The sequence below is a fragment of the Aethina tumida genome, chromosome 2 (genome assembly GCF_024364675.1).
Source record: "Aethina tumida isolate Nest 87 chromosome 2, icAetTumi1.1, whole genome shotgun sequence".
In the NCBI taxonomy this organism is placed as follows: domain Eukaryota; kingdom Metazoa; phylum Arthropoda; class Insecta; order Coleoptera; family Nitidulidae; genus Aethina; species Aethina tumida.
In genome coordinates this window covers 20,308,337-20,327,525 of record NC_065436.1, presented here as the reverse complement: position 1 = coordinate 20,327,525, position 19,189 = coordinate 20,308,337, and the positions used below count along the sequence as shown (strand labels likewise).

General features: G+C 30.2%; 2 protein-coding genes across 3 annotated transcripts in view; one reads left to right on the top strand and one right to left on the bottom strand.

Annotated features, from left to right (window-relative positions):
• The window catches only part of LOC109598200 (irregular chiasm C-roughest protein), a 300,029-nt gene that overhangs the window by 240,041 nt on the left and 40,799 nt on the right, over positions 1-19,189 (top strand). The gene's annotated exons all lie outside the window — the stretch shown is intronic.
• On the bottom strand, positions 6,847-8,803 carry LOC126264456 (heat shock 70 kDa protein-like). Its single transcript, XM_049962477.1, has 2 exons — positions 8,617-8,803; positions 6,847-8,551 (listed from the first exon to the last, which is right to left on the bottom strand). Exons 1-2 carry the CDS (start codon positions 8,768-8,770, stop codon positions 6,870-6,872), a joined length of 1,836 nt encoding a protein of 611 aa, XP_049818434.1. The 5' UTR covers positions 8,771-8,803; the 3' UTR covers positions 6,847-6,869.

Below are 19,189 nucleotides of genomic sequence, written 5' to 3'. Positions count from 1 at the left end.
ATTAAAATATATACAGTATAAACTGAAATGTGAATATATTTGAAGTGTGTTTGTAAATCGGGCTTTTTCTTTGGACATAAATAGTTTACAAACACTTCCGAAACACAATTTGCAATTTCTTTAGCATTATTCAGAATTCCCTAGCCAATACCTTGCTGCGCCGCCATAAATTTGTACATTCGCTTGTTTCGTTTAAATATCCAAGAAAAGTGAGGGTTTCCATTGTGCTCGCATTTATCAGCCAAAACGTGTTATGTTTCCAGACACATAATATACGTGGCTCTAGACGCCATTACATATGCGCACCTTTATTCAATTTTCGAGTAAAACAGATAAAATACACACTATCAAATCATCAAATTAAAAACTATTTTGCTACGAATTCAAAAAAGGAATTTATAAACAAATAACCTACAATTTACCGTCAGAGTCAATCATTTTTATACAAAGGTGGGTAATTTTTGTGTGATTGATGATTGTCCAACAACCCCCTCCTATTTGCATGCCCGTTTTTACGTGTCCCATAAGCAGGAAATTTAAAGTACATAATGTTGGGTAATTAGGGCAATTTACCTTAACAACATAAACGTTTTAGTGCGGTCGACCATTTGTACGCAAAAACTTTTATGACTCGCTCTTCGGACACCGGACACAACAAATGCACTTTTAAATTGTTTAAAAATTCAAATTAGATTTAATATGTTTATGATTTTGGCCATTTGCATATAACAGTAAATGCTGCACTTTACCACAACGTTTGTATAATTTAATTAATCAACTTTACGTGTTTGTAAAATTTAAAACTGAACTCAAAAATGAAGTTTTTATTTGGCAATTAATTAGATTTTTTTGTTTACAGTAGTCGGTTATGATTTTAAATTAACGATTTTAATTAGTTCGTCAACTTTTTTTGCGATATTTACGGAAGCGATTTAATAACGTTTATCGTTTCCTCTAGTCTTCGCTTTAAAGTATAAGGAGGAGGAAAGGCGCCCGCCCGTGAATGGAGAAATCGTTTATGTAAAAGGAAAGCGATAAAATGGGGCACAATAAACTGCGACACAGAATGTGGACTAAAACGCGATAATGAGACAATGAATTTCGTTTACTCTTCATTTCCCTTTTGTTTTCCAAACAACAATAACGGGAAAATGCGATAATATACCACTACATATTTCAGCATATGATTTACAAATGCTCACATTCCGTTTTTGTATGATGCAATAAAAGCAATTCTATTGGGTTTAATTTTTTATAACATTTTTTAGATTATATCGCTTTTTTCATTTTCTTACATTTTATTAGACCATATTTTCATAAATATTTATTTTACGTCAGCCTCTAACCGAATAATAACAACGTCGTTTAGATATGTATCGCCCTTCAAAAAGTTTGAATGGGAATGAAGAAGGTAAAACATAAGATATTTTTTATATGAGAACTTCGAAATAAATATTTATCAACGAAATACGAATATCTGCCACAAGTGTGGGAAAATTGAATTTCCACCGAACAATATTGTAAATTTTCTTACCGGTATTATATCAGTATACATACAAATGTATGTTTATAAAGACATATTTTTTCACCTCAGCTTAACTGACGTACGATATTTCCAAATTCTTTGAAGATATGTCAAATAAATAATTGGAAAATATCTAAACTATTGTCGTCACAGTGCAATCCAACAAAGGGGGTTTGCATAAACAAAAACCACCCGAAATAAAGCGAAAGAAACTCAAAGCAGACAATACAGCGGTTTATGAAGCGGATCTCCGTGCGCTCTCCTAATTCCTTTTGTTTTTCTGCTTCTGGCTCCGCCGCATTTTATGAGTTATGTCGTAGAAAAATCCGCAACGCCACGAGATATGATGAGTGAATTAGTCTGCCGAGGAAAAATGCATTTTCACGGAACACCGCCGGGGTTTTAGATACTAAATAGATAATTTTCTGGGACGGGAGATAGATTTAAATCAGGGAATTTACGACCGGGTGGCTGTTTCTTCTGAGGTTGTTCAGGGGAAATATTGCGGTGATTAGGTTCTATCCAGGTTTTTGGGATTTGACGATTCATCCTAACAATTTAGTTAATTGTGATAGGATTTTCTTTTACGTGAAAAATGAAATTTGGCAAAACACAAACCAGTTATCTCACAGCGCTCCGAGGGAGAATTTTATTTAACAAGTTAAAACCTCCCTTTGTTTAAAACTTATAGCCATTTATACGTTTTTCCATTTCCAACCAGCACCTATTGGGGAAATACGGACAGATGTCGTCGCTTGTCGAACGCAGAAAGGAGACGGTGCTAATAAAACTTTTACCCATAACCAACCGCAATAAGAAATCCTTACATTTACACGTTATCCTTCCGGTACTTTCGAATTTATTGCCTTATAATGTCACCTCAATCGAGATAAAAATAAAATTGACACGTCTGTTTTATTGCACTCGTTCAGATTTACTTGGCATGTCTGAATTGGTAATGGTACAGATAAGTGAAATATATTTGTGCAAACATAAAAGTAAATTAATTGGTTTTGGATATCAAGATGGTGGACTCAAAATTATACAGATACGTTCCCAAACCCCCGTAGATTTAATGCACTTCCATCACATAATGTGCACGTGTCGCGCGCCTCTAAATTCCCGTCTAAATTAATACATTCCCGGAGACTGCTTCATTATCTTCCTATTTGTTTTAAATTAATCCCATTTCGGAATTTATTCTCTCCGTCAGCAGCGAGATATTGGACCATCAATTCCGGCAATATGCTTACGATGTGAACTTACATACCTTCATTCGCTTTTATGTTAATTCCTGAGAATGAGTCGCTGCGAACTGATGTTACAATTTGGTTTATTGGAGTATTAAATGTCTCAATTTCACTCATTTTCCCCCATTTTATTTAACGTCGCAGGATACATATTTTAACGGCAAAAAATGTACACCTTCTATATATAAAGGGTGTAACGTACAAGCGTAATAACTCTAATAAACAGAAAACAAGGACAATCAAACTTTTGCCCCAATAAACGGGACGATGATTGCGTCCCGTTTGTTCGGGGCGCTGTAAAATATTTAATTAGAGAGCGGTAACGGCGGCAAAAGTGTTGCGTTATCGGTGGCGTACATTAAAATCCCTAATGCGAAGTGACACACACCCACGAAACCCGATGGCGGTGTGTAATTGCCGCCCGTTTCGCCCGCCCCGGGGCAATATTAAACATTATCCACATAATTAAATAAACTACCTCGTCGTCGTCCCGAACCAATCTAAACTAAATTACGAAGCGATCCAGGATGGTACTCAACAATTCGGGCGGACTCCCCGACCCTAAATCAATTTTCCACCAGCAGTAATTTTGTTTCTAGTATCTTATTTTGCACGGTACAACGTTAATTGCAGGGATGTTTTGCTGCTTTGTTTGCATTACTTTAAGTAATCAGATAATAGATGTGCTCACGAATTTTCTTATTACATATAGTAGTTTATAACATACTCAGTAACAAAGAAATTACCACACCAAGAAGGGGGTATTCAAATTTAATATTGTTTTTGTAAAACATAGATGTTAAGCAAGGAGTAAACGATTAAAATTTGGAAATAAAATATCAAAGATTTTAGATTTTTAAATAATTCAGTTAATAATGTATTACCTATATATCGTTTCTTCTTGTTTTAACATCTATGTTTTACAAAAAGAATATTAAATTTGAACACCCTCTTTTTGGTGTTGCAATTTATTTGTCACTGAATATATAAGGATTTATAAAAAAAATATTTTTGTTATTCAAATTTGTCGAAGATAAGCTTGCAAGTAAACTTGATTATATATATATATATATAACTTGTTAACTGGATCCTGGCTCATCCATTTTCAAACATCGTCGTCTTTTCGCAATAAGCAATAAATTTAATATATAAAACATAAAACGATTTGCATATCTATTATAATCACAAATCATTTCTTATCTTTTAGGTACATCGGGCTTTGTCCTCGGTTAGATCCTTAAACGAATGGAACGGCGAAGGGAAAGAAAATTTACATCTGACTTAGAATAGATAATTTAGGGCAATCCGTATTATAAATTATTATCAGTTGATATCAGATACTTAAACAAAAATATATTTTGAATCTGACAGTTGAAAATTAATGAAGATTTAACTCATAATCAGCCTCGATTTAATTTCAAATGTAAAATTTATGTAAAAATAATTATTAACGTTAGTAGAAATTTAAAAACAATATTGGAATATTAACAAACTGTATTATTTTTACAAAGCAATTTATTTTATAAGATGCAGTTTAAAGTATCTATTCATATACATTTCTTAATCTAGAATATCTATATAACATAAATTACTAACACTTGTTATACTCATATTTTATAATTTTGAGGTCACAATCAAAAAGACTAAGAATACGTGTAAATTGCATCTTAAGTGTTTGACTATGGTTATTACTCAAAAATTCAGTAACACTGTTTTTTAATTCATTCATATCTGTGTAGGAAATTTTGGGAAGTTTTGATTTAAATTCACTACATTGGAAACAGGACTTTGTGTCAGCTTCATTATTGAATATATAATCGTCACAAAATTGATAGGCTATTGATTTTAACATCCTTATTTTTTCAAATGTCAAATCTTTCTCCTCATCCCAGTTAGTATCAACTGGAACAGAATTATTGCCTTGCGTTAGTGACACACTTAACAATTTTCTAATGCCAGTCGATTCAATAATCGCAGTTACTGATAAAATATTATTTTCGTCTAGATCAAATTCAATATTAATTATTACTTCTCCTCTGGGCCTCATTGGCAAGTTATCAATGAGTATACTTCCCAAATAGTTATTTGCCATTTTATAATTCCATCGACCTTCATAAACATCTATCTCAGCAAATGTCTGGTTGTTACTAGTTGTAGATAATTTTATGCTTTTTGTTAATGGTATCGGTGTATTTCTCTCTACAGCCCATTCCATACCATTAAAAAACACTCCGGTTCCTATTGAAAACGTTGTTACGTCTGTTATACGAATTGAATGACCAGGTAAAGTTTTGTGTAAGTCCTGTAAATTAAGTTTATCATCTGCCTTTGGAATAGTTTTATTACATAAAGTGTAGGCTCGTATAGATGCCCCAGCCGCAACCGCTGTGTCGGGACTTATAATTTTCTTTATTTCTTTACCATTAAAGTATTGACTTATCATTTCTTGCAACTTTAGTATTTTTGTTGAACCTCCAATTAAAACTACGTCGTCTATATTGTCTTTGGTGATGCCCCTCTCTTTCAAACATCTATCTAATATGTATATGCATTTATCAAACGTTTTTTGGGATAATTTATTAAATGTTTCTCGTTCTAATTCAAGAGGTAAATCATCGTCGTCATCATTGTAACTGTCTAAGCTCGAATATACGTGATCCTTTTTCGATAGACCCACCTTAATCTTCTCGCACAGTGATTTTAATCGCTTTTTTGTAACATCTGATAAATCTATTCCTTTTTCCTTAAAGTCTTCCATAAAGTATTTAAATATTTCTTCATCCAAATCCCTTCCTCCCAAGAATCCATCGCCATCAATACTTAAAACCGAAATATCATCATTTGATTTCTTTACTATTGACACATCAAATGTACCACCTCCGAGGTCAAAAACGACAGCAGTTTTATTTTGATCCTTGGTGACATGAAAATAATATAAGGCCGCTGCAGTGGGCTCGTTCATGAGAAGGAGTACGTTAATTCCTGCCAACTTCGCAGCTTCCATTGTGGCAGTTCTTTGACTATTATTAAAATATGCCGGGACTGTAATCACAGCTTTTATTTCTTCGAAGTCATAGTCAGCTTTTAAACGTTGAACAAAGTACTTAAGTATTTCGGCACTGACTTCTTGTGGTTTTATGCATGTTTTTTTATTTTCTTTAGTGACTTCGAATTCCACTAAATCATCTATTGATATCACGCGGAAAGGGTAGCTTTTGTGAATTGTTTGGACAACATCTTCACAAAATTTACGACCGATAAACCTTTTGGAATCTGCAAGATTTGTGTAAAATAATTACAATTATTTATGGATGTTGTGGATTATCACTAATAAAGTTAAATTTAAAACTCACCGTATAGGCCATTTTCAAATTCACGCTTAACAGTCATGCCAGTTTCGCCTACCATTACATCGTTTGATTTGGGATCAAAAAAGACAAAGGAAGGTGTGGTTTTCCCATCCCGTGTTTCCAAAATCTTCAGGTTTTCTCCATCATATATTGCCATACATGAATTAACAGTTCCAAGATCTATTCCAATTATAAGCGACTCTAAAATCAAAAAAATTAAAGGAACTTATATAACAATAATAACTATTTACTTATTTTAGACATTTTGTGATCGAACTATTTAAAATGAACGAACACTTTATTCTGAATTCAATGTATTGCAACAATCTAATCTTATCTTATGCATTTATTTATATTTTATATCTTTACAAAAATGCACACTAAAATATTATTGAACTATAAATCTATTTATTTCCTTGTATGTTTAATAATTATTTTCGTGCACTGAAGGTTACTTTGTTACTTATTGTTATACAATAAAAATGTAAATGAGTTATTATCAAAAACTTTTGTCAGCCTATAATTCTTGATACAATTTTATATTTATTATATTTGAAAAGAAAACAAACTTATTAAATATATTAAAAACTTTCAAGGAATGTAGATGAAACATAATAAGGAAAAAGAACTAAAATATTGATTGAAAATAAGTAACCAGTTAGTTGGTGCTTTAAAACTATATTTATTCCATTCCAAATATATATATATATATATTACATCACCTATAATTATAATCTTATATTTTCAATGTTTGAGTGAATTAAAATAACTATGTACAGAATCTATGTCTGAATTAATAAGATTTAAGATAGGGGTGAACGCTATTATTAGCTTATTATTATTAATAGATTTCATTTCTCCCAAGAAGTCTGAAATACATCTTTTTAATTCATTTATATCTGTATTCGATACATTCTTAAGTTTATTTAAGAAATCAATGCATCTAGAAACTGAGTTATTTTGATATTTTGTAATATAATCATCACAAGCAAATTGAGCTATGCATTTTATTAAACGAATTTTTTCAAATAACAAATCCTTTAAATCATCCCATTCGCTTATTTTCGGAGCGAAATTATTATTACTCAGAGATATTTTTATGTTCTTTTTTACACCAGTTGATTCCACTTCTCCGGTTACAGATAAAATGTTATTTTCATCCACACTGACAAATATTGTTATTGCTACCTCCCCCCTTGGTTTCCTTGGTAAATCGTCAATTGTTATTTTTCCCAATAAATTGTTAGCCAAACTGTAATTCCATCGACCTTCGTAGATATCGAGTTCAGCTGTCTTCTGATTATTGGCCGATGTTAAAAATTTAAAAGTACCCTCTGTTGGTATTGGTGTATTTCTGTTTATCACCCAAAACATTCCGTTAAACATGACTTCCATTCCAATTGAAAACGAAGTGACATCACTTACATTTATGTAACTTTTAAGCTGGTGCCCTGTATCAATAGTGGGTAATTTTTTGTTAAGATTGCGAAGCTTCATATAATGCAAATTATAGGCTTCAATAGAAGCACCAGCTGCTACAGCTGTAGCCGGGTCTAATATCTTCTTTATCTCCATTCCATCAAAATATTGGGAGAGCATTTGTTGAATTTTCGGAATTTTTGTTGATCCTCCAATCAAAACTATTTCATCTATATCTTTCTTTCTCAGTTTATTTTGACTAAGACATCTATCAACTATATCAATACATTTTTCCATCAAAGAAGCGGTAATTACATCGAATTGTTCTCTGCTAAGTTTAAGCGTTATATCATAATCATCGGTAAATGACTCAACATTCACTTGCGCAATCGTTTGTTTGCTAAGTTTTTTCTTAAGTTGTTCACAAGATGGCTTCAATCGTCTTCGTTCATTATCTGTAAGTTCAACTCCTTTCGCCTTAAACTCTTTAATAAAATGATCAAATATTAAATCATCCAAGTTCCTTCCTCCCAAACATTCATGACCGTCAATACATTTGACACAAATATCATTTTTCGCAGTTTTTACTATTGACACATCGAAAGTGCCACCACCAAAATCAAATACCATAACGGTCTTTTGAAATTCGCCAAGGGAATAAAGATAATAAATCGATGCCGCAGTAGGTTCACTCAGAAGCCTAATTACATCTATGCCTGCTAATTTGGCAGCTTCCATAGTTGCACTTCTTTGATTATTATTGAAATATGCTGGAACTGTGATCACAGCTTTTAAATGTTCAAAGTCGTAGTCGGATTTTAAACGATTGACAAAATATTTGAGTATTTCTGCACTAACTTCTTGGGGGGTTATGCATGTCTTCTTACTTTGTTTGGTGATTTCAAATTTGATATCGTTACCTTCCGATATTACTTTGAACGGATACTTCTTGTAGATGGACTGCACAATTTTGTCATTAAATTGTCGGCCAATAAACCTCTTTGAATCTGGAAATAAATAAATATTCAATAGTATCAACAATTTGCTTGGTGTCAGGTAAATAAATTCTTACCGTACAAGCCATTTTCAAATTCACGCTTAACGGTTATGCCAGATTCACCCACGACTACATCTTTTGATTTGGGATCAAAAAACACAAAGGAAGGCGTAGTTGCCCCATCACGAGTTTCCAAAATCTTCACTTTTTTGCCATCATATATAGCCATGCATGAATTTACCGTACCAAGATCAATCCCAATTATAAGAGTTCCTAAGATTAAAATATATATGATACTGACAAAACAATATAATTGTTATAATTACCTTCTTCAGCCATTTTATTATCACAAGGATTTAATTTGAGTGAATTTCAAATACTGAGTGCTGGCAAGTTTGATAACACTATCAGAAATTGATCTTATCTATTTTTTATTACTATTGGTCATAGACGTACTACGAATTATTTTCAGGATTTATTTCAGGGATGAATAAATTAATTTTCATACCATTTAACATATTATGCATATAGACAAAATAAATGCAGATTTATGAGAAGAGAGGTAAAAATCATTATAAAATATCAAATTTTATCACTTTTTTGACCAGATTTTTAATTTCTTTATCAGTCAGCTTTTAAAAACAATAGTAATTTTAACAAAACATTTCAGAAGATCTTATCCTATTATCACAAATTTTATCAATTTATTGATTGGTTATTTGTGTATGTATGAATAGTGTTATTTCCATATTTAATTGCTAGTTTATCGTATTAATAAAAAATAATAATAAGATAATTCCTGTATAAAAAGTACAATATTGTGTGATAATTTATTTTAAAAATATAGTATCTACTCTAATTCATAACAATGGGTGAAGATGAAACACATTTTATTAAAAATATTTTATATATTTGTACAATAGCAAATAAACAATCAATTAAAAGTTTTTCATAATTTCAATTTTTTTTAAATAACCCTTTATAGACTCAACGTCTGCATTCATTAGATCAAAAACTGGTGATAGTACTGTTGCAAGTGAATTGTTTTTGTCGAATTTTGTTTCATTTAAAAACTCACAAATGCAACTGTTCAATTCATTCATATCAGTATTGGATATATTTTTAAGTTTAGAAATAAATTCAGAGCATTTGGAATATGTATTTGTCATATGTTCATTTTTATTAATGTAATCATCACATTCAAATTGGATTATACATTTTATTAATCGTATCCTCTCAAATATAGAGTCTTTTGCATCATCCCAGTCAGTTATTTTCGGTGCAAAATCGTTACCAGACAGAGAAATTTTTAAATTTTCTTTAATACCAGTTTGTTCGACTTCTCCTGTCACCGACAAAATATTGTTTTCGTCCACACTAAAATGTATTGTTATTTCTACTTCACCTCTTGGTTTTTCTGGTAATCCATCAATTATTATTTTTCCTAACAAATTGTTTGCTAAACTGCAATTCCATCGACCTTCATAAATGTCAATTGATGCTTCCCTTTGATTGTTAGCGCATGTTTTTAAATTTATTGTTCCTTCTGTTGGTATTGGTGTATTTTTATTTATTGCCCAATGCATACCCTTAAAAATAATTTCTGTTCCTATGGAAAATGAAGTGACATCTTTTACATGAATATAATCATACTGCCCTATATTTTCCAGTTCTTCATCTATTGCTTCATTATCATAGGGATTAGTTGCCATATTTTCCAAATTATAGGCTAGAATAGATGCTCCGGCAGCTACAGCTAAATCAGGATTCGGAATTTTCTTTATTTCCTTTCCTTCGAAATATTGAGATAGCATCTCTTGAACTTTGGGGATTTTTGTTGATCCCCCAACCAAAACTATATCATCTATTTCGTCCTTTCTCAAATTATTTTGAGTCAAACATCTGTCTATTATTTTAATGCATTCTTCAAATACAGAACAAGACATTGCGCAAAATTCATCAATGCTAAGTTCCAGTTCTATATCCTCGTCGTTGTCATTAGCCGTATCAAAACACACTTTTGGAATATTGTGTTTGCTCAGTTTCTTCTTAATTTGTTCACAAAATGGTTTTAAACGCATCCGCTCTCTCATTTTTAGTTTCGCTCCCTTTACCTCGAATTCTTTAATAAAATGATCATAAATCAAATAATCTAAATTCCTTCCTCCCAAACATTCATGACCGTCAATACATTTGACCGAAATATCATTTTGCTCAATTTCCACTACGGATACATCGAAGGTACCGCCGCCAAGATCAAAAACCATCACTGTTTTGTTACATTCGCCAGTGATGTGATGATAGTATATCGAAGCCGCAGTTGGTTCGTTCAATAGCTGAATCACCTCAATGCCAGCCAATTTGGCAGCTTCCAAGGTAGCGTTCCTTTGATTGTTATTAAAGTAAGCGGGGACAGTAATTACAGCTTTCAATTCGTCGAAGTCGAAGTCGGAGTTCAGACGGTCCCCGAAATACTTCAGTATTTCAGAACTGACTTCTTGAGGTGTTACAAATGCTTTCTTGCTTTCCTTCTTTATTTCGAATTTGACGCCATCTTCTGCAGGAACTATTTGGAAAGGGTATGTGTCACAGATAGACTGAACAACTTTCTCGTTAAATTGTCGGCCTATGAACCTTTTTGAATCTAAAAATAAGGAGGTTTTTTTGTATAATAGTACAAATAATTACAAGTATTTTGTATAAAGATATTTACAATTGAATGTGGCGTAGAAATAGTTATCTTACTGATTTTAATACATGGAAGTGTGATAACAATTAGAAATATACAATCTTACCATATATGCCATTTTCAAATTCACGTTTAACGATTTTTCCTGTTTCCCCTACTATTACGTCATTTGATTTGGGATCATAAAATACAAAAGAAGGCGTAGTTTTTCCATCACGAGTTTCCAAAATCTTTACATATTGTCCATCATATATTGCCATACACGAATTAACCGTGCCAAGATCAATTCCAATGACTAGACTGTCTAAAAATAAACTAAATAAGGGGTAATTATAACAGTAAATTATAGTTACTTCTTTCAGACATCTCACAATAAAACTATTTATTATAAACGAATATTAAATTCTGACAACTAGTAATGCATGGTATGAAAACATTATCTGAAATGGATTTTATCTAATTGTCCATATTTTCAACTCATAGGCGTAACAATTATTTGTAAGTGTGCGTCTATTTCAATTTTAATTATAAAAATTATTACATTTTTAGTCGTGCTATGAAAAATATAACGAAATAAAAAATTCAATCCATATTAAAATCTTCAAAAAATAAAAAATCGTAGATATAAAGTTGCAAAACTTGACCGATATTATTAAGTTTCGAAGTATAAACAAGTTCAAAGTTACGAATTTACATCACAATAACGTTTTTGACGAGTATTAAGGCCGCCTGAGACCAAAAACAGCGCCTTTCATCTGAAAGTGTTGTAGAAAATTTAAGAAGTCAACAATATTACAAAGTTTTAAAAACCTCAAAAAAAAGGACAAAGCAAAGGTGTCCGTAAGTAAAATATACAAACCTGGGGGGAAAACGGAAAATTTAAAGTGAACATTTATTTATAGATACGATAAGATGTTGTTTGTATTGATAGATATTTTAGTTTTCTTAATAGATATTTGTCGAAACACAATTTTTAGATTAGTGAGTTATACGTAATTTAAAATTTTAAAATAAATAAAAAATAATTGTTGTAATCACACTTAGGTTTTTAAAATATTAATTAAAGCAAATTTGAAATTTTGTTGATAGGTCGAAAAAGAAATAAATAATGACCGTCACACCCATTTTTAAATATTTATTATATCGTTTATAACGGAGGCGTTTATATTAATCATTATTAAAAATAAACTCATTAAAAACTTATTTGTTTGAATTTAATTTAAGAAAACATTATATTTATTATTTAATATATTTAATAAATAAAACAAATAAACGTGCAGCAATTTTTTCTTGTGTATCAAACAGTTGTTGTGGAATTAAAAGTATTAATAAATATTTTATACGAAGCGTCATAGAGGAGAATTGGAAGAAAAGTTAGTAAGAAAACTTATGTTGTCATATTTGTACTTAAGTACTTAGCAAACAGATTAGAACTGCTCCCTATAGAAACACAAATTTTCCTAAAATGAAGGCAGTGATTTAAGAACATTTAAAAGTATGTATAAAGGGTATAAAAGAGACACCATAAATTTGTTAAGTTACTTAAATGTTTCTAAGCAAATTTTAGAATCCGCTTTAGAGGAAAGTTTTCACAAACAATGTTTGTAGCTGTGTCTATTACAAAGTAAGTTCCTAATATTGCAAGTGAAAACCTTAGTGAAATACTTGTTTTTTATATAGAGGGAGTTATGTAGTTGCATTATTGGAACAATAATACATATAGTACAATTTGCAAAAAATACCGTATTATGTTTTTACTAAAATTCAGTTTTAACTGATCTCATATTTTATTTACTCCGTATATAGAACTAGGGACATATGCATAGGGATAAGAGACAAAACCCGCAGGTAGATAGAGATAGTAGAACAGCAACTGAGTTCAACCTTTTGGGCTGATCCGCGTGAAATTCAAATATATCATCTCCGAATGGAATATTATGAACAGCAATGATATACTGCCGCCACTGGGGACGTTCCATAAAATATACAACGAGTATACGATTAGTCTCACCACCATTTCGAAAAAGTTTATTAGTTTGATAAATAATTTGTTGTTTTTATTAAATTTTGGTAAAAAGGATAAATCACACCCAATGGTAATCATAATACACACGTCAGACAAAAATAACCTATCTACTACATCAACCCTTATATTCATAAACATTTATTGACTCACTTTTTGCCTATTACGTTCTTGATAAAACCACGAAGCTGCAATTAACTTGCCTTCCACCCAATATCAAGCTCAATACTTCATCCGCATTCATAAACCTAATGTGTTATAAAAAGTAATGTGACGGCAAGTAAAAATTACTGAAGTCATAAATACCCTCTCGAGACTTCATCAATGATGTGACGCTGACAGCCACAGTAACACCAAAAATATATTGGAACGATGAAAATCCGATAAACTGGTAGAGATAATCCCACCCAAACCGAAGTATTTCCAATTAAGAACGACCACATTTCCCAACATAAATATTTAACTTATTTTGTCACAGACAGGCCTACTGTAATGATTAAATTATAACAGAAACTAAAACACAAGTGTAAATTGTTGTCCCAATGGAATTTGCGCCGTTTTAGAAGGACTGAATTAATTTCGACTATTCTGTATATTATTTAGTGTGGTCCTAATTAAATTCATTGAATAATTTTCGTAAATGTGGTGCCCTCTTTTTATGCTTCTGGATAACTTTCTCGTGTTGGTGTTGAAGGGACAGTGAGGTCAACCTAAATTAATAATCCGAAGGATGTATTATTTTAAATACAAATTCATAATTCCGAAACTTGTTATTTACAGGACACGTTTATTTAACAAGATGACGTAGCAAATAAATGAATTAATATTAGCGGGGTTCGCACATTGCATGAATTGTGGTTGTGTTTATTCAGCAAAACAAATACACATCAATTAGGAATCAACAGATTTGTTGTTTCAATAAAATTAATATTTTGAACACATATTATTAAACTGGTGGTTCAATATTTTTTTACTACTGACACTATTATCATTTTGTTTCACAGTAATATTAAATACATTAATATAAGTATCTAAATCACATTATTTTGAAAACCAATTATTAACTTAAACATTAATAGATTTATTTCTTATGTTAGTTTAATGTTTAACCCAACATGATTTGAGAAAAGGAAAAATGGGTAGTAATGTGCAGTAAGCATACATTAAATGTTATTATGAATAATTAAAGGAGTTGGAGGAACTTAAATTTAATCTAATTTAAAAGGTCCCCTAATGACAATTTGCCGTGTGCCCATAACTTTCAACTCGTGGTTATGTAAAAGTATTAAACAGTTGTAATCTAAATTTAAGTGTATAATGGTCCAAAAGCACTCAATTCGTTTCATATTTCACATTATTTGAAGTAATTACGTTTTAATCGTAAATTAGCACAAATAGGGAGCACTCATTAACATTAAGCAGTATAATTATTAATATTTTTAACAAACAAGTAACAAAAAGTTTAGTTAAAACGGAATGATGGGAATTTAGAACAAAACAATATCATAATAATGCAGTAAATTTGATAAACTAGTCTGGCAACTGTGGCCATAATTATTCAAAAGATAGTTGATGAAATGTTTCAAGGAAATATTTTAGTATCCCCCATTATTTGCTGAAGATGAGGGAGTAAAAGTTTTACAGCCAATGCATGTATGACCTCAAAATCGACATGTGTGAAGTAATATTAAGGGTAACTTTTACATAATAAGCCGGAAGACGTTTATTACTCCACAACTTGGATACATTCTAGTTATTATTTACTTTGCACGCGATGCATTTTTCTTAATAAGAGTCATTAGGTTCACAACGATTTTCGTTAAATTTATGGAGATTGTTATGCGCCTTTTTGCACACAATTTAAGATTTACATACGATTTTGGATTATTGAAAATAAAGAGAAAAAACACCATAATAAGTTATTTACAATCTGGGGGTCTACCACAAAAGCGGGTGGGATTTGTCACCTGTAATAACAGTGTACTTCTCAGTTTGTATTTGACTATTTAGGGGAATTAAATATTTGGGTTAATTTAAATTTCAAATTTGTCAAGTAATGGAGTAAATAATCGAATGACAATAAAAATAACAATCTTTTTAGATAAAAAATTCAAGTTATTATTCAATTATATTTTGAATTTAAATAATACATAAATATTCATATTTAATTCAAATTATTGGATTTAAATTACTCAATATGAATTGATAACCATCAATGAAATTTATGGGTTTTGACATTTTAGTAAAAAACAATAGTTTTTTTTTAATAAAAAATTAGAGTTTGGATACTCTCATAATTAAAAATCTCATTGATTTTCATGGGTCTACCTGGCCTGTATGGTGTTGTAAAGTATAAATAAAGCAACAAATAAAATTTCCTATAATTAGTCAAATCATAGAAGTGTTCAATACATTTAAAAAACTACCAATGATTCTTAACATTGTTATTTAAAATCCACTTTGCTGTTTTTTAAGTCTTCTTAAATTTGCATTTCAATCCTATGCTACTTCATCTCTGCATATAAATAATTTAAATAAAGAGTACTACAGAAGCTACGTATATTCTTAACAATTCCTAATGATATTCTAGAATTTTATTATCCAATTACTTTAATTTTCATGAATAATCTGTGCAGTTAATTCGTTCATTACTCAACAAACTTAATTAGGACTGTAAAAATTTTCAAGTAATGGAATGCAAATTTTTTGCTTTTCGCCGCTTTTCCTTGCCGTCATCTTCCTATTGTTTGTTTTTTTACAATGGCATATTTTACATTTAAAATTATTTTCACCTTGCTTTAACATCAATTCCTTAGAATTCAAATAAAATACAAAAATTTCCCGTCTTGATTTGTCAGTGAAAACGCTTTAAACATGTTGAAAACGATGAAACGGGAATCTTTTTGCAGTGGTTTAAATTGATTCACGTTTAAAAACGTGTTTGGGAGATGTCAGTTCAGTTCACAACAAACAATAACGTTTGACGCTTAAGTAGCAATGTATTTGCGGCGTGTCAGCTCTTGCCGCTGGTGAGGTATGTCAGAAAACGTGTTAGTTCTAGCGGAAAAACCAACGAAAATACGTCCCAATTGCTTTGTCGACAAAAATTCAGAAAGAAACAATCTGTAGCTGCTTTGGATGACACATTTAGTATTAAACTTTCAAGAAATTGTACTTGAAGCAGGTCGGGTCAAAGGAAACGAGCCTTTTTCAGAAATGACTTTTTAATTAATTAAATAAAACCAAAAATATATTCATTAAAAATAAAGAAGTATTATACATTCAAAAACGAAAACAGTACAAAGCTCCAATTTACCAGAAAAACTCCAATGTTCCTTAATAAATCTCGAAACTCGTCGAAATTAAAAGTAATTTGTTTGCGGCTAATAAAGAATCTTTTCGTTTCGCTTTCGTGGCGCGTGATTCTTCTTCTTGTGGGTCCCAAAGAATAATTGTTGGAGTGATGGATGGACTTTTCAGGGGGGCCAACAACAAATTAGGGATACCGAAACGCGGCCTTTTATTATTTACGTTTTGGAGGCAGCACAAGGACTCACTGCGGTAATTTAAAAATTCAATTTGACTTATTTTATCTGACTCCGTGGGTTTTTACGACAGTAATTTCCTAAACAGTCATACGTAGAGTATGTTCAAACTTTACTTGAAAAGTGTGTTAAAAATTAAGATCAGTAAAATAAAAAGAATGAATAGAATACAACGCAGATTGCCTCTTCGGTATCAAGGACAACAAATAAAATGACAATACTAATTTAAGTGAAATTGTTATAATTTCAATTAACAATGCTTCAATTTGCTTTGTCCATCAGGGGATGTCGTCTTAATATAATCGCATTCCGCATTGCCTTTACTTATCCAGTCTTGTCTAATAATATTAGCATACAAATGCACCATACAGAACGACGGTTCTCCTTAATCCATTTGCCTACGTTACGCTAGGTAATTTTCCTCCATGTCATTTGACTGCATTCAATTTGAGTTCATTCTTGGTGACGTTTGCGGTTAATTATGTGACCAGTACTGCTTATTTTATTTTATGTTGTTTATTAATTAAATACAGTATTGTATACTACATTTAATTGTACACTGAAACTGGATAAATAACAATAATCAGCAATTTAAAACGTTCCAATTATTTATTGATAACTTTCAGTTACTGTCAATGAACAGAATTTGAAAATCCATGGTTTACAGAGAATATTGATTAATAACGCCAACTCATAAATCACAACATCCTCTTGCATCCCTAGAATTAATATGATTTACAACCTCCTCTTTACCTCTTCCCTCTTAAGTACATATTTATACTGAAAAAAACTTTATCATAACACGCTTGGTACACTAATCAAATAAAGTCACAAAGCAAATCTACATAAAATAAAATAAATTAATTTGAAATTCTCTTCATATCTGTAAAACATATTCAAATTGATAAATGAATTTTATAATTTATCTGTATATTGTTATATTGGTTCAATGTTTTTTTTAATTTATATCCAATATTAAAATTCTACTGTGATTTAAACATTCGGATTAATAATTTATGGAATCAATGGTAATTTATTTTCAATAAATATTTGAATAGTTTCAGTTATTTATTTATTTTTCTATTTTATTTTTTCGATATATGAGAAATTTATTCTAATATTTTTATTGTATTAATTTAATTTAGTTATTTTTTATTTACATTGTTTTTATACAAATTTAAACTGAAAAATATGAAGGTAAATTTATACGAAATTGAATCAAACTTTGCAATTTCATTTTGTGGCTTTTTTTACCCGCTTTGAATTTGTTTCACGAATTTATAGAACTGTAGTATATAATAATACACATGAAAAAAACTTTTCATGTTGTTTCAGACTTCAGACAAAATGTAATATTAGATATTTATTTATTTCCATCAAATTAGAGTAAAATATATTTGTTAAATTTAATATATACGCATAAGAAAGAAATTCATATATTACACAAGTAGATTTAAGCAATTTATCTGTACATAAAGTATTATTAGAGTTTTCTTAATATAATTAAAATAATTTTATTAATTTGTTGTTTTAATTATTAAAAAGTATTATTAAAAGCAATTAATGTACAAAATGAATAAGAGATAAATTTAAAAAATTGTGAAAGCACTCATGAAATACGAAACGGCAGTTTTAATTTTTAAACAGAATATTAATTAATTACTTCGAGTTCCGACTTGTTTTCATCCATACACTTTGTTTAATGACTTAAATTAAAAAATTAAATGCGATACTGAAAACAGTAAAATATAGAACGGCGTCAAATATATTTTTTTAATTTAAGTGGATATTTTTTATGCATTAATTTTAACTTATTTTTTGTTTTATTTCATGATTTATTAATTCCACTTGATATATCAAATATAATTGTCAAAATGGTTAAAGATAAATTATTTTGTCCAGTTTTTTGTTCCCTTTATTAATATAAATATGTCATATATACTAGTGAAAATAAAAAAAATTAAAAACAACAAATGAAATTATGTGAATGTAAAAAAACCAGTGGGAAAAATATAAAATGGAATACGGAAAAGTCATAAATTTTAAATAAACTCTGAATTAGAGTATCTCTCCGAATGAATACCTAAATTAATTAATTAATCGACAGTGCAACGGCCTTTCTAATTAATTTTCTCATTTATTTAAACACTTTTTTTTTGAACACCTAAAGTTTTAAGACTTATTAACGAAGCTCTTTGATTCATAATTTATGAAGTTCAGTCCTGAAAGGGCGACTCACTTCGTTTAAGTTGGACACCATTTTATTTTATGGAATCTTTGACATATTTTCTTGAAACTATTAATAGTTTTAATTTAAAAATGTTAATTTAATTATAAAAGTTACTTAATCACTTGGTTACTTTTTACTCTTTTTTTATATAAATTAGGTTG